This window comes from Sceloporus occidentalis, unplaced genomic scaffold (assembly GCF_023333645.1).
Source record: "Sceloporus occidentalis isolate IW3139 unplaced genomic scaffold, rSceOcc1.0.p SCAF_48, whole genome shotgun sequence".
NCBI lineage: Eukaryota > Metazoa > Chordata > Lepidosauria > Squamata > Phrynosomatidae > Sceloporus > Sceloporus occidentalis.
The window spans coordinates 5,704,685-5,729,263 of NW_028317028.1; the positions used below are offsets into that span (position 1 = coordinate 5,704,685).

The 24,579-nt window shown below is 41.3% G+C and overlaps 1 protein-coding gene across 1 annotated transcript in view; it reads right to left on the reverse strand.

Annotated features, from left to right (window-relative positions):
- The window catches only part of TMEM132D (transmembrane protein 132D), a 322,790-nt gene that overhangs the window by 233,968 nt on the left and 64,243 nt on the right, over positions 1-24,579 (reverse strand). The window contains exon 3 of the mRNA XM_089491042.1: positions 6,917-7,060. Within this exon, the coding sequence (XP_089347168.1) occupies positions 6,917-7,060 (144 nt within the window). The remainder of the gene's footprint in view (positions 1-6,916; positions 7,061-24,579) is intronic.

Here is a 24,579-nt window from a genome sequence, read left to right on the forward strand (position 1 = left end):
ATGCAGCACAGCAGTGTTGCCAAAGCAGTCACAGCGAAAAATGAATGGATCTCTCAGGCAAGCTCTGGTCTTATAAAGGCGCCTTCAGAATTAAAAAAACAGCAGCACAGGCATTGGACGAGACCCTTAGCGTTACGTCACAAGAGTGAGCTGATTGGACAGACGAGGATCAGCTCACTCCTGTTTGAAATTTTGGCGGTTGCGCGGCAAAAACGAAGACGATCACGAAGAATCTTCGAATCTTCGTGATTGTGAGTCTTCGTCTTCGCCTACGGTTTGCCGGCACTGTATTCTGTTCTACGTTCCTTCGGAACGAACAAAAAAACGGCCTCTTCGTGCTCGTTTTCATGTTCGCCCGAAGACGAATGCACAAGTCTAATTATTACTACTAAGTCCCTCTCTTCTTTTGTCCTTGATTGAACAGTGTCCCCAATGCTATATTTTGCCTTGGAATTGCAGTATTACATTTATCAACATTAAACTGCAGCTGCCACACTCACGACCATACTTCTAACTTAATTATGTAATTTGCCAATTGACTTGTACCACCCAGAAAGCCTACAGTGTTGCAGACCTTTGTATTATCTGCAAAAATACATACCTTACTATTAAGACCTTCTGTAAGAATAATTAAACTAATAAAAAGTATGAGTCCCAATATGGATCCTTGAGGTAACTCAGTAACTCAAGTCCTTCCACTGAATATACATCATTAACCATAACCTCCTAGCATTTATGTATTCCTTCCTCATAATCAAGGGGCCTGGGCAGAACCAACATGTATAACTTATAAATTTATAGGGTTTGTGGATTATTACATCATTGGGTGATTTTCAGTTCAGGTGGTTTTAGAACCTGTATGCTTCATGGTACTCAAAGAAGAACATGATTATTAAAAATAATTGGTTTCTGCTCTTTGTAAGAATGGCTAATAGTGATAATAGGGTCAATGTTAACCATCATAAAAAAATCATACTTCCTCTGCTAGATGCTCTTTAAAACCCACAGATACAAGAAGCCATCTCATAGAAACCGGATATGTGATGCAAATCCTGCAAAGTTATTGTTTATGTAACAATGTAATATAAAATATGGGGTCTTTAAAATAAGTAAATATTATAAATCTTTTGAAAATCACCTGGCAAAATAACTTATCATACTGCCCTATGGATCTAATAGAAGCCAAATTTTTTATTTTTGAAATTGTATAAAAATTGTATGGCATTTAACCAGGAAATGGTCTCATTTTATAGATGGTTAATAAAATATTAAACTACAATATTTTTCGCTTAGTCCATAAGAACCAGAAAAAAGCATGGTTATTATATTTTTTATTATCAGTCCATATCCACTAACTTTTTAGATGCATGGGCAGCCACACAAAAATTTCCAAGGGGTCGGAAAAATTTACTTTCATGTTAGTATGTTTTTTCTGCTCATTAAAACATTTCTCTTTCCCGCTTATTCTTACCCACATTCATTTTTCATTTTAAAAATGGTGATCCACTGAGACAAAACATTAATCGCACTGTACTGTGTTAAGCAAATAAACCTTAGCAGATCTGTCATTTCATTTTTAACTCACAGGTTTATTCGCATAAAACACCACCTTAACGTTTAAGTTATTTTTAAGCTTCTATGACAACAACCTATCAACCTGCTTTTGTGTCATAACAGCTACCAGTGAAAATTAGCAATGAAGCAAAATTTTACATGATTAAAGAATTATTTTTGATAGAGTTTGGGGAAATTCAATTACAAAATAAATAATGTTTATAATGATGCAGTTTGCAGTTAGTTAACAAAAGTATTACCTTTAGTACAGTAGTTGGAATAGAACACTTAATGCCAATTCTCTGCATTTCGACTGTGTCACTCAATCTTTGATGGAGAATCCCATGATGAAAGAGCTGATCTTACGGTCATATTCTTCATGTTACAGTTGTTGTACAGCGTTTATTACGATGTAGTTGTCAAGGTAGATGAACACAGCTTGCAAATGTATAGATTGAAAATCTACAGCTAGCCTAGTAATCTGTTCCAAAATATTTACATACACTAATTATATTGCTACCAATCTCCGTAACATACTGATTTTCTATCTTACAAAATGATCATATGTTAATTGCATTACAATGAATTTTTCAAGCGAAAAAGCTGCCAAAATGACTTGTTTATATGCCTCATTTTCGATGTTACAGGCAGCATATGTGAATGTCAGTCCCACTAGTGTCTAGTTAATGCAGAAAATTACACTTTTCACAGTAAGTTAGTTTTATTAATAATATTTTCTGATGCATGTTAAACCATCAAGGAGTGAATTTGAAACTGCTAAACAAATACACCTTCGTATTTATGGGATGAGAGTTTTAGATTTAAGAGTAATTAAACAATATGCAAATGGCCCATAAATAACTTGGAAAATAATAAACTGAAAGTGCATGCATTGGGAAGCAAATTGCACATAAATTATTATACATGATGCATATTTATTCCATTAAGCAACGCTGCTCTAAATTCCAGGAACAAACATAATTGTGCTGTATTTGGAAGTACTGTATGCCTCGAGCTATGGATCTAAATGAACATGAAGTTCTGAAATAAATAAAACTGTGAGAAAATCTAATGATGTTTGCTAAAAAAAAAAAAAAAAAAAAGAGCTTCACATAACCTTCATGAAAAAAAACCTTTAAAGCTCTCCATGGGGTTAGGTATCTCCAGGACCAGACCAGTCATCTGGCACACTGGGAAAATGCTTGGCAGCCATACCTAAGCCATCAGGAGGCTGCTAGCCTTAAAGGGCCAGGTCTACCTAGCTATCACCAGTCCAGCCCTGGGTGTCTCTGTATTGATCAAGGGAGCAACCGAGACATTCATAAAAGTGTGTTAAACTTGGTAATGTAGCAAACTCTGGGACATGTAGATCTCCATTAGATAGCGTTCAGAAAGCATATATAAAACACACATATTTACTATCCCACCAAAAAATATTCTGTATACTGATTAGCATGCATAGCTTGCTCATAAAAGGACAAGATACTAAGATTACATCTTTGTGATCTTTAAGTTCTTTTGACACTTACAAGTTTTAGTCACAGTTGCTAAAATGTGTCTTTTTTTATGCAAGGACATACTAGGCAGGGGAGTACCTAGAGTATTTGGCACCTGGGATGGATACTCTATGTGGCACCTCTCGCACACACATACACAAACTTTAAAACTGCATAACTGCTATTATTATATACTGAGCCGGACATTGACGGTGTTAAGAGCTATCCAGAGGTCAGAATATCCGAGAAATCAGTCCAAAGGTCAAAAGGGCAAGCAGCAGGCAGAAGGGGACGTCAGGGTACAATCCGGGTCAGCAACAATGGTAAATGGTAGGCAGGAACTGGATACCAGGGAAACAGCAAGGAGAGCACAGCTATTGAGCCAACAAGGTAGCATTAGAATACCTGAGCACCGGCATCAAGGTGAGCTGGGGTTTTATAGGGAGAAGGGGTGTGACCACACCTCCCCCATCACCAGCCCCGAGCACGCTGCCCGTTCCACCCCTCCTCTGAACACACCCTCTGCTCTGCTGTGAGTGGAAGGTGAGATAACTGCACAGAGGAAGGCCCTGCCCCCCTCTGTGACATCAGCACCTCCACTCTGCCATGCCTCCCCACTCCCTGCAACTAAGCAGAGACAGGGGAGGCAGATGACCAGAGCACCGCAGAAGAGACTGACACCCCGCCATGCATCCACCAATGCCCTGCCAGCGGGCACCCCGTGAAGCACACCACACCACCAGGGTAGGTGCCTGACAACCGCATAACTATTATCACTAAACACTGAGCCAGACATTGACAGGGGTACATGATAACTGCTATCATTATGGACTAGGTTGACCACATCAGTCATGTTTTCCAGGACACACATTTTTTTGTGTGTAACTGACTAATTGGTTCCCTTCCATGAGTCTATGCATCCCACATACTGCAGGGCAGCATTTTATCTGGGCTGGTCATCAATATGAAAAACTTATGCATGGCCGATGTGGTCACCCTGAGACAGACATAGACGGTGGTATATAGTGATAGCCGTTATGTTGTAAGCTCGCAACAGCAGGGCCCTCTTCTCCTTTTGTGTTGGTTTGTTATGATATTTTTAATTTGACTGACTGAATGTAACAGTGCTACCGAATCTGCTGGTGCTATATACATTCATATAATGTAATGTCTGTATAACGTGATAGCAGTGGCGAGCATAACTCCCATCACTATAAACTGAGCCGGGCACTGATGGTTATACAGCATAACTCCCACCAATATGCACTGAACAAAACATTGACAATAGTACAGTATAACTCCAATCACTCTCAGAACGTACTAATGCTTTCTCACTCTCCCTCCCTCATAATGTCTTTCTACCTTTTCTCTGTCACTGTCACTTTTCCTCCTCCACTTCTTGCCTCTTTTTATTCTGTGTCCTTCTGGTGCGGTGGACGCGAAAGGTGGTGGGCGCATCGCAAGGGAGCAGTATCGGAAGTCTGAATTAACAGACCTTCCACTCAGTTTACTGATTTAAAGCCGGTTAGAGGGAGATCTTTGATCTCCCCAAATGAGCTTGCTCCTCTAGAAGCTGACATTATAGCGCTCCTCTGGAGGGGTGCACGACCGATGCCAGCCTTTTCGCACCCCAGTGATCAGTGGTACACGGGGTGGACTCTACTATAATTAGGTTGTGCACTAAGCACCAATGTTCTCACATGAGAACAAAATATATAGTATAAAGAGTATTAAAAGGCATACATTAATATGATTTAGGCAACTATTAGACATCTTAGAATCAACAGAATGCTATAGATTATTAAATATTATGAAAGTCATGGGCGGTTTTCAAATAGACATGAAAATATGCTCTTCTACTGAGTATTGTAATATAAAATAATAGGCATTGGACTGCACAAAAATAATGTTCAATACAGTTTTAAACGAAAGAAAAACAGGTTTCTATTTGAGTCCCCTGATCATTCAGTAATGATGTTGCTAAAATCTCGGGCAGGTAGTTTTCCTATAGATCATAGGGAAAGTAGCCCCATGAGCCTGAACAACACACTTAACAAGATATTTGCAGTATTTATGTTCTGATTTAGCAGTTCTGCCTGTGGAATAAACCACATTATGTCAATGATTTATTTGTAGCAACTGGTGTCCATCATCGAAAGGAAACAGATTTCAGAACTCTGATATACATTCTAAACAAGCTTTTGGTGCCTAGAATAGAGTACAGCAGAAAAGAAAATCCAGAGACTGACAGATGGTATTTCACCAAACAATTTCAGTACTACCTCCTCCTCTAATTGGGAAGGTCTTAGGTTTATGAGCTGATGTAATGGCCAGTGGGCATAAACAGACTGTTGTTGATAGAGCTCATTCTGGCTGCCCCACCTGGCGAACAAGACACTGGCCCAAATAACTGTTATTTCAGGAGACTAAGTGGCAAATAAAGTTCACTTTTATGACCCACCGACAGTCTTACTGTGCAAAAACTAAAGGCATTTTTTAGGATCTTGTGGCAAGCTTATGTTGATGGAAAGTATTTGTCGATGGTTCTTTGGTTCGATCATGCACAAATGTAATTCCCGTTCAGTTTTATATCTGAATTTGAAAGGAAAACTAGGAACCAGGAAGGACAAAACTCTTGCATTCAAAACCATTTTAATCTTTATTTTCATCTGTCACACAAATTAAAGATCATTTTCTACAGGTAAAAACCTTTTCAACTGTGTTCAGAGAACAGTAGTATAGGGCATATCAATTATGCCTCCTGAGTCTAATGGCACTTTATTGATTGTATGGATAAAGTATGGTATATGTAAAAGTGTTTGTTAACTTGTATTTCTTACAGACTATTCTAATCTGTACAGTGCCACTTGGATATATAAGATATTTACTGTAACTAGTGGAAACATGAAGAACTCATCAGCTAAATGCTTTTGGTAACGCCAATACCCATTGATCCCAATTAACATTGTGATATTAATTAGTATACACTATCCAAATCACTACTAATATTGACTTTATAGTTTCCTAATTATAAATAGAGTGCTTAATGGTTTTGTTATTCTAAAGAACTATGGTCTATTGAAATAGGTTAATACTTATAGCATACACATTATTGGAAATACAGTTGTGCTGTGGGATCAGCAGTTTCTCATAAGAAAAAAAAAGTCAGTGATCAATACCTGCAAACCCCTCTGCATTAAATAAAAGAAAGGACATAATGTCTCACAGTGTTTGGATTGCTGGCAATAGATATAAGAGAGCCTATTTATGAAAGTAATTGCATATGGAACTGCACTGATGTAATCAGATAACAAAAAAGAAGAGGGCTCACAACTATGATCAGAGGGGGAAATGCCTAGTTATACAGCAGTCCAAAATACATTTTCAAACCATACAAAGAGCACAAGAAATACTCGGATTGACTGTAAAACACACAAAATACTTTTCAAAAATGTTTTCTGTTAGCAGCTCAGATTCTTCTAATAAGAGTAGCCAAGCAAAGCCATTGTCCCTAACGCTAGCCTTCTCCCGCAGGCTTGTCCTTAGGTAGGTCTCTTCAAGAAATGATGTCATTTTACAGTATGGCACTTCTTTCAGACTGGCAGAGACCATGAGCGTGAATAATAGAGGAAGAGCCGATTTCTCCTTCCTAAGGGAGCACTGTAAAATCTTCTTGCCATGGGCCCCACAAATCCTACTCTGTCTACCTCAAGATTAACGAAAATCAAACAATTGAGCCAAGTGTTTTCCTTTCATTCTTATCATGGTGTAAGAATTGTTTGACAATATTCTGAGTGAGCGTCGGAAAACATATCTATGTGTAAGCAACACAACTTTCTGAATAATTAGTGTTAAAATCCATCTACCTGTTTGATGCAGCAGAGGTTGTCCTTTGGCAATCGATAACAACAGGTGACAACTTTCCACGAAGATCTGTGTTTTCTCTCATATTCCATAAATGTGAAGTGGCTCTTAAACCAAATATATTCACACCTTCTGTCACTTTTGCTCTGTAGAAAAAAATGTCATCAATTCCAGTGTATCATTATTGTGTTAATTCAAATATTAAAATGTTTATTAAAAAATGAAGCAATTTTATCTTGGGCAGAAGGACACGAAACATGCATAAATTACCAAAAAAACTGTAATATTTTTTGTTCCTAGTCAAAGTGAAGATGCATAGTTTCTCTTTTCATTTAATGTAATAAAATGGAAAATATATTAATCAGAGGGGTAGAGAATAAAGATATAGTGAAAGCTAACTGCTATAAGATTATTTTTTTTCATGTATGCCAGTGGGAGATAATTTCACACAGCACAGATACATATAAATATGTTTACATTCTATGGCTCATTTGAATTATACTTCACTTCTACTTTTCCCTTTTCTAAATTGCTTTAAGTTGGAAACCACGTTTGTGTAAATATATATGAATTTTATCATTTACCCCCCCCCTTTTTTTCTTTTACTAGGTGATGCTTTTCATAATTGATTACAATATGCAAGAGCAATGATGCATGGAAGCAAAATAGTTGAATGATCATCTGTCTTGATTCTCCTTGTATTTTTAATACTCATTTCTCATTTTCTGGTATTTATAATATAAATATTTTATATATTTATGTAATATAAATATATACCAGATAAATACAAAAAATATGGCAAAGCCTTTCCTCATACAAAGACTAAATATTTTATATATTTATGTAATATAAATATATACCAGATAAATACAAAAAATATGGCAAAGCCTTTCCTCATACAAAGACTAATGATTGTTCCACTTGATGTAAATAACCTTCACTTGCTCTCTTTTTCCTTATCTTTGTTCTATTCCAGTAAATTTAAACGTAAAGGATTATTTAAAAAAGCCATACAAAACGTACATAATTAGTAGAGGAAGAAAATAAAAAGATGTCACTTTAATGTGTATATATTGATTTCTTTATCTTTTTGGGCAGTGTTTTATTTCACATTAAATATGTATTAAATTCCATAAGTTTCAGCCTATAAAACATTTATTACTGAATATTCAATAGAAAATCTAATTTGGTAATGCATACTTTCATTATAATACTTTCCCTTCTTCACTGCAGGTAGATTTTCTGTCAAAGTAACCTCAATAAACTGATTTCAATATATTTAGTGTGTAGTGAAATAAGAATCCAGTTTCTAAAACATCAGAGCCAGATTAATTCTACACTGGCCCTAATTCGAGAATCAAATCGGGTACCATCAGTGATTCAACAATTCACAGTAAGGTAGTCACAAATCCTACAATGTTTGCTGTGGCTTCTTGTTCTGGACACTAACTTAGGTTGTCTTGTGGATAACCCCTATTTATTTTGGGAAGCAAGAATTTTGTTACAAAAGGTATTTACACAATAAATCAGATCAAAGAATAAGGTTTTATATACCTCAATATAAGACTTTATTCAGATCTTCAGGGAGCCTCAAACAATAGATAATACCCCAAATACACTATAGACACATCCTATACTAGAGGTAAGCAAGGTGTCTCTACAAGGACACCCGTTTCCATAAGAAGGCATGTGAAAGTCAATGGTGGCACTTAATGATATGTCTATAACAAGCTCTTGTCATTTGGATGCCCTTGACCCATACACACATGATGCACGATTTCCTCCCTATTCCTGATGTCCAAGACTCAAATAACCCAGGGTTTTGGCTCCTCTTAACGGTAACTCGGTATGTATAACAGATAACATGACACTAGCTTCTAAACAAGGGCTTGGAGAAGTAGAAAGAAATGTGAACGTGTAAGAGGAAACAAGAACATTTTGCCACTTCTGTCATTGGTATTCCCATAATGTCAAAACTTTTTAAGTAAAGCAGACCTTCTTTCTTTCACTGCTCGGATTTTATGATTCCTTCCTTGATTTTTTAAAATAGGCTACAGTTCCTTTCCTCAAGATGTTCATTTTCAAGAACAGAAAAATACTCTCATGGGTACCAGAAAACAACTGCAAAGTACAGGAGGTTATTCTTTTTACGCACTTACATAACATTCTAGTCATTTGAAATCAGTTACAGAAAGGACAGTGTGATTCTGCGGCATGTGCAGCAATCGGAGCCAGCTTCCCAGGAACTCCATCAAGGAGGCAGCACGACCACCTACAAGAAATAGCCTACAAAAATAAAGATTTTGGGCTATCCTGTTCAATTGTAAAACGCAGAAACAGCCACGAGTCAGCTCTAATGGGAATCTTAATTACCAAGCATTTACTTTAACTTACACTGGCTACTGTTCAAAAAGCAGTAACATTTTATGGTTTTAACATTGAAGACATAGGGCGTGCATTCAGTCATGCAGTGTTATATATATGTTTGTCACGACACAAAAACAGAATTTAACTACTTAGCAATGTAGGGTTATATCTCCCGTTGTGATCTTTGTAACAAATTATAAATGCTATGGCAATGTTATTGTTTCCTCTGTTTTACAATAAGTAATTATTATATGGTGGGTTTTATTTAATCTTAAAATCATGCACCATTTAAAGAGGCTGTTGATTGAGTTAGCTTACAGTTCTAGGTTTTTACAAAGGGTTTGAGGCCATCATGTTCTCAAGAATATATAAACTAAGGTTCACAATCATGCAGTAAGATGGCATGGAATATTGGGCAGTATGGGTTATGAGAGGTTACAGGTGCTCTGCATTTGGTGAGGAGAACACTCCATTAGAACCATCCTGTACACGATACAGGATATGTCAGAAGCCAAAGGTCAAAATCTGAAAATCTGAAACTGGTTTTAAGGAACTGCACCATTAGTATGGACTTGAGCCAGCTTCATGGCATAGGAAGGTTCAAATCATCACCTTTTAAAATAAGTAGAGTTTTTCTGATCGTAACAACCTCTAGATGATGTGTACTTATTTCCCTTTGTTATATAAAATATATATATATATATATATATATATATATATATATACACACACCGTATTTGCTCGATTATAAGATGACCCTGATTATAAGACGACCCCCCAAAATCTGAATATTAACTTAGGAAAAAAAGAAAAAGCCTGAATATAAGACGACCCTAAAGGAAAAAAGTTTTACCAGTAAATGTTAATTCATGTAAACTATTTTTTTTAAATAAAAGCTATGATTGAGGAAAATATTTTTTTTGTTTTTATTTCCTTGTATTTTCCAACCTGTCCCCCAGTTACGCACATCTGCCCCCAGGCTTGCCACACCAATATGGCACTGTGGCCCATGATATGCCTTTTAACCCTCTATATGCCACTGTGCCCCATGGTATGCCTTTTGACCCCCTATGTGCCACTCTGCCTCCAGAAATGCCTTATACCCCTATATCCCATTCTGGCATTTAGGGGGTTAAAATGCATATTATGGGGCAGAGTGGCATATAGGGAGGTATAAGGCATTCCAGGAGGCAGAGTGGCATTAAGGGAGTTAAAAGGCATTGTATAGAGCACTCTGCCTCCAGAAATGCCTTATACCCCTATATGCCACTCTGGCATTTAGGGGGTAAAAAGGCATATTATGGGGCAGAGTGGAATATAGGGAGGTATAAGGCATTTCAGGAGGCAGAGTGCTCTATTAAATGCCCCTTAACGCCACTTTGCCTCCTGAAATGCCTTGTACCTCCCTATATGCCACTCTGCCCCATAATATGACTTTTAACCACCTAAGTGCCAGAGTGGCATATAGGGAGGTACAAGGCATTTCAGGAGGCAAAGTGGCGTTAAGGGGCATTTAATAGTGGGTATAAGGCATTCCAGAAATGCCCTATGCCCCCATTTAACACACACACACACACTTACCGGTGCTTCCAATTTCCTGATATATTGCCGGGGAAGCGGGTTGACGTCTCCTTCCGCTGCAGTCGGAAGGAGGTGGAGTTGGCAGCGGGGGTTTGTCTGCGTCCGTCGCGCATACCTTCCCCGGCTGTCAGAGATCAGAGTTCCCCGCACCGGTGCGGGGGGGTGTTAAATGGGGGGGGAGACAGGAGGATCCAGGTCCCCTGCAGCAGTGCAGGGGATCTGGATCTTAGTCTCATAATCAGACCTCTATTTGAGGTCTGATTAGAAGACGACCCCGATTAGAAGACGAGGGGTATTTTTCAGAGCAAATACGGTATATATATATATATATATAAATATGATATAACATTATGAATACCACAGCCATCCTTATATATGGGTCCTATAGATCAATATGAATGTTGTGCCTCCGTTAGAAGACATTTTGAAAAGATTATAGTTGATAGGATTCAAAATAAACATGTAAAATTAATCCCAACTTAGTCTTTAACAGCTTTAAAGAATACCGCTTTAGAATTATTTTGAGGACACCAATAACCAAAAACTTTTGACTCAAGGTTAAAAACAGTAGATTTGAAGCTCAAGAAAGCTGGGCAGACCATAAACTGCATAATATATTTTTCCCACAAATAGTTAAGACATTAGCATCAATGTAAGCCCCAAAATGTTCCTGGATAAGACTTCAAGTTGGCTTACAAAATCTCTCCATGATGTGCAGGTTTATCAACATTTGTTTCTCAAATACTGTAGGGACCAAAGAGACGTTGTATATAAAATTACACTTTGACCTGATTAAAGCTAAGTGGAAATCAACACATACATGATGTGATGTGGGTTGTCACATTTCACATGCATGAGCATGAATGTATATATAACTGGTGTGAAAGGGAGGTATACTTACTCATTCACACACACACATACACATTCATTGTTACACACACTCCGTAATATAAAATTAAAATAAATATGAAGAACATCCATACAACCATTTACCATTTGATGAATTGTTTTCTAAAATAACCACACATGGTTTCTTTATTTTGATAAAATAATATTTCCATTTATAGTATATTTTTTTTTATGTGTTAGTTGGGCTGTTTCTGCACAAATTAGCCTGTTTTTAAGAGATGCTGTTTGCTTGTGATGAAGCAGGAGCTATCCATTTTCCTTCCTAAATAATCATGGCTTCTCAACAAATGAGGCCAAATGTTGAAAGCAACAGTATGAAGTTACACTCTAAAACATTATTTGCTTTTCATATGCAAAGCTTTTAAAAAACTCAAGAAAGTAAAAACTTTTATGAAATCCTCCTTACTTGACGACTTTCTAATACAGTTATACTAAGTAAAATAGATTAAATTTGCTATAACCTGCCACATGCATAAATGGGAGAACAAACAGCAGGAGAATGTTAAAAATGCATAAATGCCATTAGAATATGTATAAAGGCTTTTTGGTTTCTTTAAGAACCGCTTTAACCAATCTGTACAATGTTTCCAGATGCAATATTAAAAAATATTCTGACAAGTGGATATTTAACATTATTCAGAAATGCTACTTTAACTTCACTTAGTCATAAAAGGACAATATTATATTACTATATAAGTTGTTTTATTATACTCTGAGCAACAGGGCTTCTTCTGTGTATTAATTTTAAATGTCAAAGAAGGAATGCTTGTAGGATATAATTTGTCTAAGGAAGACTTGACATGGCCTATGAGCACGGAGGTTATCAATGTTCCCTGTTCAGAACTATAAAAAAACACATTTCAATTTAATTAACAACCTCCAAATTAAACCTAACCAAAAAGTCCCAGTCCCGTCTTTTGATACTAGGCTAGAATTAAATATAGCCCACATTATCCATTATCATCAATTAATGTCTTTACTGGAAATTTGTTGTGCAGGAAAAGTTCTAACAATCCTCCTTGGGATTTAACAGTGGTTTAGGTTCAGGGCCAAATATTCTTCCTACATGATCAATGTTTTTGTTTCCTTGCTACAGTGAACAAATTTGATCTAATATAGATTTCTTTGTGAGCCAAAGAACAAATTACAGCGAAGATGTTTTTATAGTTTTTTTGTAAAATCCAAACTTCTTTAAGTAAATACAGTAATGTAATAACATTGGGATTGGGATAACAACTCTGGCTCCACTCTTGAATACAATTGTTAAAGAAAGAGCCTTGTAGTGGCACCCATCCCTGACTTGGCGTGGGTGGCCAAATCAGCTCGAGATGCAATAACATTCTAATTCTTCATACCAGGCATGTTGAAAGTTGACCAATATATTAGGTCATCAGGTTAAATTCTTAGGATGCTAGATTAGGGAAGAATTGCTGCGTCTCCCGAAGTGAGAAAACTAGATTTCTAAAATGATAGAAATTCCATGAATCCTAGAGTTATTTGCAATTTTCTCACAAGTAATTGAGTAACAAATTGGATTTATACAGTATGACAGCTAACATATGTGCCCTACAGTAGGTAAAAACATTTGTAAATAACTAGCCAAATATAAAAAAGAGGCAGCGAACAGGCAAAGAAATATGTTTGCAGGAGTTTTTCTTTTAATAAAAATAATAGAAAAATCTGTAAAAATAGGCTATAATTTGGAATACAAACAAAATCTCAAGATGTAGCCAAGAAAATATAGATGTGAAGAAAATGCTTGAATAATATGCAGCAAAAATACATTTAGGATTACATCATTATCGCTAAATGCTGTATCACTCCCAGCAAAGAGATACCTATACCCATATAAGACTTTGTATTTTCTAAGTCTAAGTCATTCTGTTTAGTAAGCCTAGTAACAGAGTAGCTTACATGCATTGAGCATGTTGATTGGGAGCTGCCATAGCTCCTAAGCAGTGTCATAGTCACACACAGTTCTTGAGCTGTCCTTAATGCTTCCTACAGGGTTATTAAATGTGGTTGTAAGTAATCTGACAAAGAAGTGGTATCATCAGAAATGCTGCTAAAGCAAAGTGAATGGGAACTGTAATTTTTATAGCATTGTGAAGTATTGGTAAGAAGCTAAACTATATTATTAAGTGCAATTTCAGCAAAATGGCAAGACAGACATAAATCATCTGGCTATAAATGTATATAGAATCAGAGGTTTTATTTGAGTCTTTAGGTTGAACATTCGGTTTGCTAGTTTTAAGGGATATCTTTACATGATACAGTAGTCTGGATTTGTGATGTTTAATAGAAGGATACAAAGGAAGGAGATGGGAAATGTAAACATGGGCCTGTAAGGATTAATGGAGTCAGCAAACAGTAGGTGGTGGAAACACCAGTTTTGATGGACCTAACTGAATCAGCAAATGGAAATTGACTCAAGGCATTGACATATCATGTACATCTAAATTCCCCTCTCGGTCAACTCCCAATGAAACTGGGGCTATTTGAAATTAGTTAGGGATACCCTAAAAATCTAACTTAAATTGCATGACCCTTGCACTGCCCATACCCAGGAGGTTCCCCATTTCTCAAACCCGAAATAAGAGACAGACACCAGCAGGATTGGATTTAGAAAAGGCCGAGACATTTATTTAACAAATGTCTCGACATAACTTTATTTAACATCTTATAAATTATTATAAAACACTTTAATAATAACTTCTGTATAAATACTATACAGTCTTCTGTACACCTGTGTACAAACAGCTGAGGGTTCCCAACCTAAACACCAAACAATGGCTTCACACTACCCCTTCCGCCGGATACCACAATCACCCAAGCGACCGCGGGTCGGATAGGGGAGCTCCACCTTAACGCTTTGTTTAATCCTGTACAGGGAGGGCATTAACTCTAACCTCTAACCAAAACCATCAACTTGCCACTCCCATTATCATTCAAACTTCTCCAGGGAACTCCTCCGCCACAGCAAAGAAAACGGATCCTGCAAAAAGAAAGAGGGAAAGGGGGAAAGAAAAAACACACAAAGCCAACACAAAAACACAAAGCAAAAGACAAAAAGAGGGAGGGCGGGCGGGAAACTGCTCCTGTGGTGTTCAGTAATTGCCCCTTGCACGTGTGCTTAGAGGGGCTTTATAGCCCTGTCCCCTTCCCCCTACAGTCACGTTCCTTGTGACTTCCCCCACGTTCCCTGTGCATTCTCACCTCGTGCTAACCCTTGCTGAGTTAACCCTTTCCTGCCCTAATACCATGTGCACCGTCCTGTAGTGCTGGCAGGGTCATGTTCCCCTTACGCCTATGACTCCAGGGTTTCTTTCTGCTTAGCAAATTAATCATATTTGTTCAACCATTTCGTTAAAATTCAGAGGCCTTTATTCATTCAGATACAAAATCTGGAGTGGGGGGAGTCCAAAGAGGGAAGTCCCAGACACCTTCTGGACTCGCTTTCAGTTACAGCAGCACCATCTCAAGGTTAAGAAAGATAGCCAGACTTAATTTTGCATTGCAGGACCACTAGCACTGCAACAACAGATACACACATCCAGCAGCATGCTATGGGACTGAACTTTGTCCCATAGCATGATTTTGATGAATTGATCCCTCAAAGTAAGAAAGGTGATAAAGCCGCAACAGCATTAGAAGTAGGATCTTTCTTAGACACTGACAGACAGTACGGCAGTACAGGGCAGGCATTGGCAGACAATCAAATACGAATAATTTATTGCAGATTAAGGAAGGAGACAGAGCCACAGCAGAGACAGGGTACAGGACAAGACAGAAACATCCAGATTGTACAGAATTGTTCAGGACCAAAATTCCCTAATATTAGAAAATAAGTATTGTTTCCCCAGAAAAAGGAAGGAGACTGTGCTACAGCAGCAGAGGCAGGGCATGACACAGTGCAAACTCTGGCAGACGGACACAGCCAGATTGTAAAGGACTACATTTCCACCAAAAAAATATTAAAAGAAAGGATTGATCCCTCAGATTAAGGAAGGAGACTGAGCTTCTGCAATGACAGGGCACAGGGAAGGCACCAGCAGACAGACACAAACAGCCACAAGACTAAATCCCTCCAAATATAGAAGATAATAAGGAGAATTGATATCCTGAATAATGAAGGAGATTAAGCTGCAGAGGCAGGGCAGGCTCTAGCAGATAGACACATCCAGCCATTTGGTACAGGACTCACCTCCCTTTGGTTCTTTGGTTATTAAAACTTACATTTTTAGTCACATCACTTAACAGCTTCAACTGCCCCAGTTAATCCCATCCCCCTCTGCCCAATGGGCTGGACAACCCAATTCTCTGCTTAGAAGACATGGAATGAAGAGGCAGCTGCTGCTCTGGGACCCACATCATGTCTGTGGTGTTCCAGCAGGTGACTATATCCTGAAATTTAGGTGCTGGGGTGGATCTGCCTTCTACTGTTCCTCCCCCAGCTACTGACTTGCCTTCATGCTGCAGTTAAAGTGCCCCAGCAATCTTAATTCCCTTTTCAATCAGTTTAGACAGTATTGTGCTGTCCTACGCAAACCTATAAAGTCTCCATCTCTAACTGCTTTCACCATGTTTGCTACCACATCAGATACCACCAGTTTCATTTCAACTGCCGTGCCTGCCTGTGGTCCAATTCACTGTACCAGCATCTTCCTAAGAGCTGCCAAAATGTGAGCTCATGTGTGCTCCTCATCCATAACCTCAGTACGGAGTAGATCTGCTGACTAAGTTCTGCCCATCCTGTCAACCCCGTGTGCCTATACCTGCTACAGTGGTACTGTCCCACAAAAATCTCCGTAGCCATCAGTGTAAGAAAGACATGCTGTGTGCTAATGATGCTCTATATGTCATAGGTGAAGTGGATGGTCTGTCCCGGCTAAAACAAAGACCAATGTGGAAGCTACAGCCCTATTTCTCTTCTTAATACAGATGTTAAAATGTTAGCAAAAATCCAAGCCACACGCCCTTAATCCCATCACTGGTACACCTTGACCAGGTGGGCTTGTCCTGGGACAGGAGGCATGTGACAACACAATTAGGGTTACTGATTTACTTTCTCATGCTCACCATGGATGCCCCTTGTCCCCTATCTTATTCACCCTTGGGATGGAACCTCTTTTTAACGCTATTAGGAATAACTCAGCCAATGAAGACTGTAAGCTCGTTTGAGCAGGGCCCTCCTCACCTGTTGTCCAATTTGTTATGTTACATACTACTATGTAAATAAAATGTATGGCCCGGCTACACAAGTTATGGGAACATTTAATGAGGACAAATAGCTTATCATTATTATTATTAATAATATTTTTTTATATAGCCTCATCAGATTCCGCAGCACTGTACAAAGGGTAGATAGGACAAAATTAGTATATAGCATAACAAGATGGCATACAGAAACAACAGTTGAGGAGGGCCCTGCTCAAATGAGTTTACAATCTAGAGGGAGTTAGGGTGTATTATAGAAGCGTTAAAAGTGCCGTTGTAAGGGATGGACCAGCCACACTAATATAAGTATTGGAGGAAAGGGACTAGGCAAGGTAAGCTGAAGGAAAATGGGAGGAACAGTCTTAAGGAATAAGTCCATAAGCATCTATAAAAATGTGTCTTAAGGGATTTCTTGAAGGACTGAAGGAAGGAGGAAAGACAGATAGGTCAGGGGAGGGCATTCCAGAGGACAGGAGCAGTCCTTGAGAAGTCTAGGAAACATGCAAACTAGAAACCAGAGGCGAAAACAAACAAAGATAACTGAATGGGTGGAGAGAGACCAGTTAGGAGTGTATTTAGAAATGAGTGAGGGGATGTTAGTAGGGGAACTTCTATGAAAAGCTTTAAATGTAAGAGTCAAGATTTTGAAATGAATCATGAAGTGAAGAGAATGATAGAGGGGAGAGGTATTAGTAAAGCAATGGAAGAGGAATATATGTCTGGCAGCAGCATTCCTGTGAATTGTAGAGGGATGAGACAGATATGAGGGAGTCCAGCTAAGAGAAAGTTACAAAAATCGAGGCAGGAGATAACAAGGGAATGGACAAGATCCTTAGTGGCATCGTGCGTGAGGAAGGGATGAACATGGGCAATGTTTTTAAGATGAAGGCAGCAGTTTTTTGAGACTGAATGTGGGGAGTGAACGATAGGTCATGGTCAAGGATGACACCAAGACAGCGAGCTTGAGGGGATGGAGAGATGATTGCACTATTAACATTAAAGAAACTGATGAGGGAATGAGAGCATTAAAATGAAGGAATGAGAGGAGTTCAATTTTTGGGAGATTAAGTTTTAGGAAACATGCAAAAATCCAATTAGATACACAGGCAAGCCAGTAAATGTCAGAGGGAGAGAGATTAGAAGAGTATAGGTAGATCTAGGTATCATCAGCATACTGGTGGTATTGAAAGCCAAAGAATAAGAGAGAAGAGAAGGGGTCCCAGAACTGAGCTTTGGGGTACCTGAATGAAAGGGAGTAGAACTGTTACTGGGTACACTGAAAAGTAAGATGGGAAGCAGTGTCACAGAGACCAAGATCATGAAAAGAGGGTGGTCCACAGTGTCAAAAGCAGCAGAAAGGTCAAGTAGGATAAGCATTGAGTAGTGGCTCTTGGCAGTGAGTAGGTCATTAGTAACTTTAATACGAGTCGTGTCAGTGGAATGTCAAGAATGAAATCCAGATTGAAGAAGGTCGTGTAAGGAGTTGGAGTCAAGAAACCAAGTTAGTTTGGTGTAGACAATCTTTCAAGAAGCTTTCAAGAGGAAGTAGAGAGATGGAAGAGCAGTTGGACAGATCATTCAGGTCCAGGGAAAGATCATGCAGAGCAAGAGTTGGGCTAACACAGGGGTTTGGCATTGGAAGGGTTAACCTAGCCAGATGTGTTTTACAACCAACAGCTCAGCCTCTTAAGCCACTCAGACTGACAGACACCTTGTACATACAAGAGCCCTGTCATAAATTCATTCAGTTTCAGCCTCAATGACCATAAGTGGTAACTCCCCCATGATATGGAATTTAGCGCGATGGTCTTCTATGCTGGGTTTGAGTCATCTTGAGGACACAATGGGATCTGTCAATCTTAACAGATGTATGTTAAGATGTAGTTTGATATGCGTGTGTGTGATAGTAAAGGCTAGGCATGGGACATATGCGATATGGTTTAAAATGTAGTATCGTCATCTGATTCAGTATCGCCACTGATTCAGTATCGCCACTGATTCAGCTCCTTTGTAAGCAATATAGCCATGTAAAATTAGATAGGACTCGCCAAAATAGAGGTACTTTGACGAAGTGGTGGCCAAGCAATATATGGCATGACAGAACCCCCAATATTTCTGTTTTTTAATCGTATTCACTGAATATGCACTGAATTCTTGCTCTGTTTATATTCTTACTGACTTTTGTTTCTATTAAAAATTTCACTAATAATAAGTTGCTAAATTGCAGGTACATTTGAGTAACATTGCAATCAACTAGTAGAGTGAGACATAGTTGTTTTATTGTTGTGGATTGAAAAAAAAAACTGGTCTGGTGGCATTGTGAAAATATTGAATATTGTTAACACATGCTGTTTTCTGAGGTGATATTCTGATGAATATGGTATGGTCATGCAATATTTCATTCGATGCATTCTTGTGTGTGTTAAATCCATAAGCCAGAGGCGTGGCCGGCCGTTGGAGAAGATGGCTGCTTGAGACCTGAGCTCCGTAGGTCCCCCGGTGATATTAGCACTTATTAGCCATCAATAGCAACCATGGTGCGAAATAGACGGCAGTCCTCCACCCCGTCGGTGCCTGGGGAGGGTGCCATGTCGTCAGTGGCGTCCCTTAGGGAGTATTTTCGTACCCCAGCGGCGCGGGACTCGCAGGCGCGTGAAGACCACGAGGCGGCTTCGCCCTCGAGTTCCCGCGATTCCGGAGACAGGCGCGAGGATGCAGTGTCCGGTGTGCCGGGTATGCCTACCTGTTCCGCGGACTTTAGCACGCTGCTCTCGGAGCTTAAACAGACTGTAACCGATGCCGTGGCGGGCCTTCGGGCCGACCTGGATGGTGTGGCCCGTCGCCTTACGCTCCAGGAGACGGAATCTGCGCAACAGGCCCAGAGGACATCTGCCCTGGAGCTATTCTCCGCTCATCATGCTTATTATCTGGCTGACTGTAGGAGGCGTTTGGAGGACCTCGATAATAGGGGCCGTCGACACAACATACGGAACCGGGACCTTCCGGAGGACACTTCTGGCACCCCTGAAGATGTTAGGGGTCTTGTGGTCCGCTTGTTCAACAGCCTCTTGGGGAGGCCTCCTGAGGCTGTGATCTCTTTGGATCGGGCTCACAGGGCTCTGAGACCTAGGGGTCCCTCGACAGCACCTCCGAGGGATGTTATCTGTTGCATGGCCGACTTCCGGCTGAAGGAGGGTGGGCTCCTGGACCCTCTTCCAGGATCTGTCCGATATCACCCTCCAGACTCGGAGAGTGCTGCGACCCCTTACAGCCGAACTCCGGAGCCGTGGCATTCAGTACTATTGGGGCTACCCCTTTAGCCTTAATGTGCGCTCAGGAGGCTCTATTTTCTCGCTCCGCTTTCATCGGGAGTTGTCTGCGTTCCTCCGGGACCTTCACCTACCTGCACTTCAGATTCCAGATTGGAACTTGCCCGCCATCCCGGCGGATCGTGTGGCTGGCGCTAGAAGATCTTCGCATCGGGAGGAGCAGACGCCGGGCCGTACTGCCCGTCACGGGAGATTGCCTGTGCGGATATGTTTTCCCTTTTTATTTATTTATATATATATATTTTTTTTTTGTTTTTGTTTTTGTTTTTCTATGCGCTTACATATCGGTACTGCCACTTGCCCTCTGGTTTGCCATCTATGGGGGAGTGCAGCGTGCCGCGACTGCTCACTTCTCTCTAATTACGGGCAGCACTTACGCTTACATATGAGAGTGGTCTCATGTTGGTTGGGGGCTTCGTCACTTTTGGGAGGGGGTTGGGTTGGGGGGGTTTATGTTTTTATTTTTCTTTGCGCTGAAATATCGGTACTGCCACTTGCCCTCTGATTTGCCGTCTATGGGGGAGTGCAGCGTGCCGCGACTGCTCATTTCTCTCTAATTGCAGGCAGCACTTACACTTCCATATGAGAGTGGTCTCCTGTTGGTTGGGGGGTTCGGCACTTTTGGGAGGGGGTTGGGTTGGGGGGGTTTATGTTTTCCTTTTTATTCTTCTTTGCGCTGCTATGTCGGTTTTGCCACTTGCCCTCTGATTTGCCATCTATATGGGAGTGCACCGTGCTGCGACTGCTCACTTCTCTCTAAGTAAGGGCAACACTTACCTTTGTGCATTTATACTTGAGGTGCTGTCTTTATCCTGGGCGCCCCCTCTCTGCTGTGGCCGCGGGGGGAGAGGGAGTTGTGCTGTTGCTACGACGAGCTACCTTTCATACCGGGGACCGGAGAGTGGTCTCATGTTGGTTGTTCCTTTCACAGTTTTTGTTTTGTTTTGTCCGGATTCTTTTTCGGCCATTACTCTGCCTCTGACCATAGGCGTCGTGCCGTGCTGGTAGTACGCTGTGGTCCTGTTGTTTCTGGACCTTCCAGTGTTTTCTTTTCCAGCTGACACATTTGGTATTTTTTTCCCCTTTTTTTTTTTTTTTTTTTTTTTTTTGGAGAGGAGGGTTTTGTTTTTCTTTCTTTCATCTCTCCCTCCCTGTTTGTTTGTTTGTTTGTCTGTACGGTTGTAGGTCGGTTTGTACCCACTCCCTTCCCTTGTCCTCGTCTCCCTATCTTAGTGTTTATCTCCCCCCCTTTTCTTTGTGGACAGCGTCATGTCTTATAGGCCTGCTGATCTTACTGTACTGTCACTCAATGTTAAGGGCCTTAATGTGCCGGAGAAACGGTCGTCTCCACTTCGTGACTTGAAGCGTCAGCATATCTCGGTGGCCTTTGTGCAAGAAACACATTTTCGGGGCTCGTCCCACCCTAGTTTGATATCCCGGGATTACCCTGTTGCTTTCCTCAGCAATACCCCCCAGTCTAAATCGAAGGGGGTGGCGATCTTGTTTTCGAGGCACTTTCCGCTTACTGACGCTGTGCACCTGGCTCATCCGGACGGTAGATTTATTTTTGTCAAGGGACGGGTGGCCGGTAAGGCCTATACCTTCGCCAACGTTTACGTCCCTAATGTGAAACAGCATACGTGGCTCTCTAAGACGTTGCGGGAACTCCGTAACTTTCAGGAAGGTTTGTTGCTTTTTGGGGGCGACCTCAATGTGGCTCTTCACCCCAAGCTGGACTCTTCCACGGGTGCGTCCCAGACCCCCTCCAGGGTTTTGCGGAGAATTCATGCCTTACTCACTGCTGACCAGTTGGTTGATTGTTGGAGGGCCCTCCACCCGACGGACAAAGACTTTAGTTTTTATTCCATCCCGCATAACCGATACTCCCGTATCGATTGCCTTTTTCTCACCCATTACCATTTGTCCCTTTTGAAGGAGGCCAGCTATGGCTCCATTACATGGTCGGATCATGCCCCTCTGACGATGACGCTTGCATCCCTGTTGACTCGTCCCACTCAGACTTCGTGGTGGTTGAATGAGTCCTTGCTGTCTGATGTGGAGGTGCGGGACTCGACAGCCACGGCTCTCCACAACTATTTTCTGACCAACGTTACCCCTGATGTGCCCCTTCCTACAATTTGGGAGGCCCATAAGTGTGTGATTCGTGGCCGGTTTGTCCACATGGGGGCTGAGAGGAAGAGGGCCTATGCTCAGAAGCTTAGTGATCTTTCTGGGCAGATAGCAGACTTTAGAGAGTTCATAAAGATACTTTGCGTGATAGCGACTTTAAACGTTTACTCGTACTTCGGGCGGATCTCGCCAATATTCTTCATAGTCAGTCTCAGTGGCATTAGGTTAGGCTCAAGACCATCTTTTATGAGCATGGGGATAAGCCAGGGAAATACTTGGCCCGCGCCTTGCGTCGGAAGAAGCAACTGTCCTACATACCCAGAATTCGTTCCTTGGGTGGCCACATGAGATACCTCCCGTCGGCTATAGCCGAGGAATTTGCTACTTTCTATTCCACCCTTTATAATCGTTCCCCTACACATGACGCCCCTGAGGCGCTTGAGAGCCACAGATTGGCCATTCGCCAATATTTATCGCAATATTTGCCGCGCAGTTTGTCCCCGGCCGACTCTGAGCAACTGGAGGCTCCGATCTCCAGAGAGGAATTGGCTTATGCGCTTAAATCCTCTAAACCAGGGAAATGCCCGGGCCCAGATGGACTGTCTTTAAGTTACTATAAGGGTTTTTTTTATGTTCTTGGCCCACATTTGATAGCTATGTTTAACTCCATCCTGGATGGTGCGAGCTTCCAGACCCAAACTTTGGCCGCTACGATCTCTGTGATTCCGAAAGAGGGTCGGAATCCGGAGCATTGTGGGAATTATAGGCCTATTTCCCTTCTGAATGTGGACCTAAAGCTGTTTTCCAAAGTTCTTGCTATGCGTGTTGGGTGGTTTCTTCCTGGCTTGATACATCCTGACCAGTCGGGGTTTGTGCCTGGTAGTGAATGTAGGGATGGGACCCTGAGGGCGGTGAACTTGATACACTTAATCAAGCGGTCGGGTACCAAGGCTATCTTACTATCAACTGATGCCGAGAAGGCCTTTGATCGGCTTGATTGGACTTTTATGCTTGAGGTGCTGGGGGCGTTGGGACTCGGCCCGCATATGCTGGGCTGGGTGTCCGCTCTCTATACTTGCCCGTCGGCTAGGATACGTATTAATGGAGGCCTCTCAGGCCAGTTCCCTATTTCTAATGGCACTAGGCAGGGTTGCCCATTGTCCCCTATGCTCTTTGTCCTTTCTCTGGAGCCCTTTCTGGAGGCCATTCGGGTTAATCCAGACATTACAGGTGTGGTAGGTGGAGGCGTGCACCATAAAACGGTGGCTTTTGCGGATGATATGTTATTCACGCTCATGAACCCGCGTGTGTCCCTACCTGTGCTGCTGGCCGAATTTAAGAGATACGGTTGTCTTTCTAATTTGAAAATCAACTTGTCGAAGTCTGAGATTTTGAACGTCTCCCTTCCTGCGACCGATGTAGATGCGTTGGCCTCCTCCTTCCCATTCAGGTGGTGTGAGAGTAAACTACGGCATTTAGGCGTCTGGCTGACGGACAATGTATCCCTCTTATATAAATTTAATTTCCCCCCTCTCCTTGACGCAATAAGGACAGATCTTCGGTCTTGGGGTTTCCTGTTTGTCTCGTGGGTGGGCAGGGTGAATAAAATGAGCGTTCTCCCCAGGGTGCTGTATTTGCTCCAAGCCTTACCGGTAGCTTTTCCGCGTGCTTTCTTTTCCTCATTAAGGGCGATGTTCCTCTCCTTTATCTGGGCGGGAAGGGCGCCGAGGCTGGCTCTGGCCTTGTTGCAGAAACCTAAAGCCGCGGGGGGCTTGGGCCTTCCTTGCATATGCAATTATTATTTTGCTTGCCACCTGTTGCGTACCCTGCAGTGGACCTACCGCCCTGCCCATAAGTTGTGGGTGACTCTGGAGGCAGCAGCCGCATCTGTGCCGATACAGGTGCTTTCGTGGCTTGAGCCGTCTGTGGCTCGGAGACAGGCGGGGGGGGTCACCTTTTTCTTTTGGCTACTTTGGCGGTTCTCCATTCTGTTTCCCGTGGATCCAGACTCCTCACCTATCCCTCGCCGCTGACGCCGTTGCGGTATAACCGACTTTCCCCCGGGTATGACCGGGGGGCTCATTTCTGATGTCGGCTCCGGGAGATAAGCCAACGTTGCGATCCTGTATGCA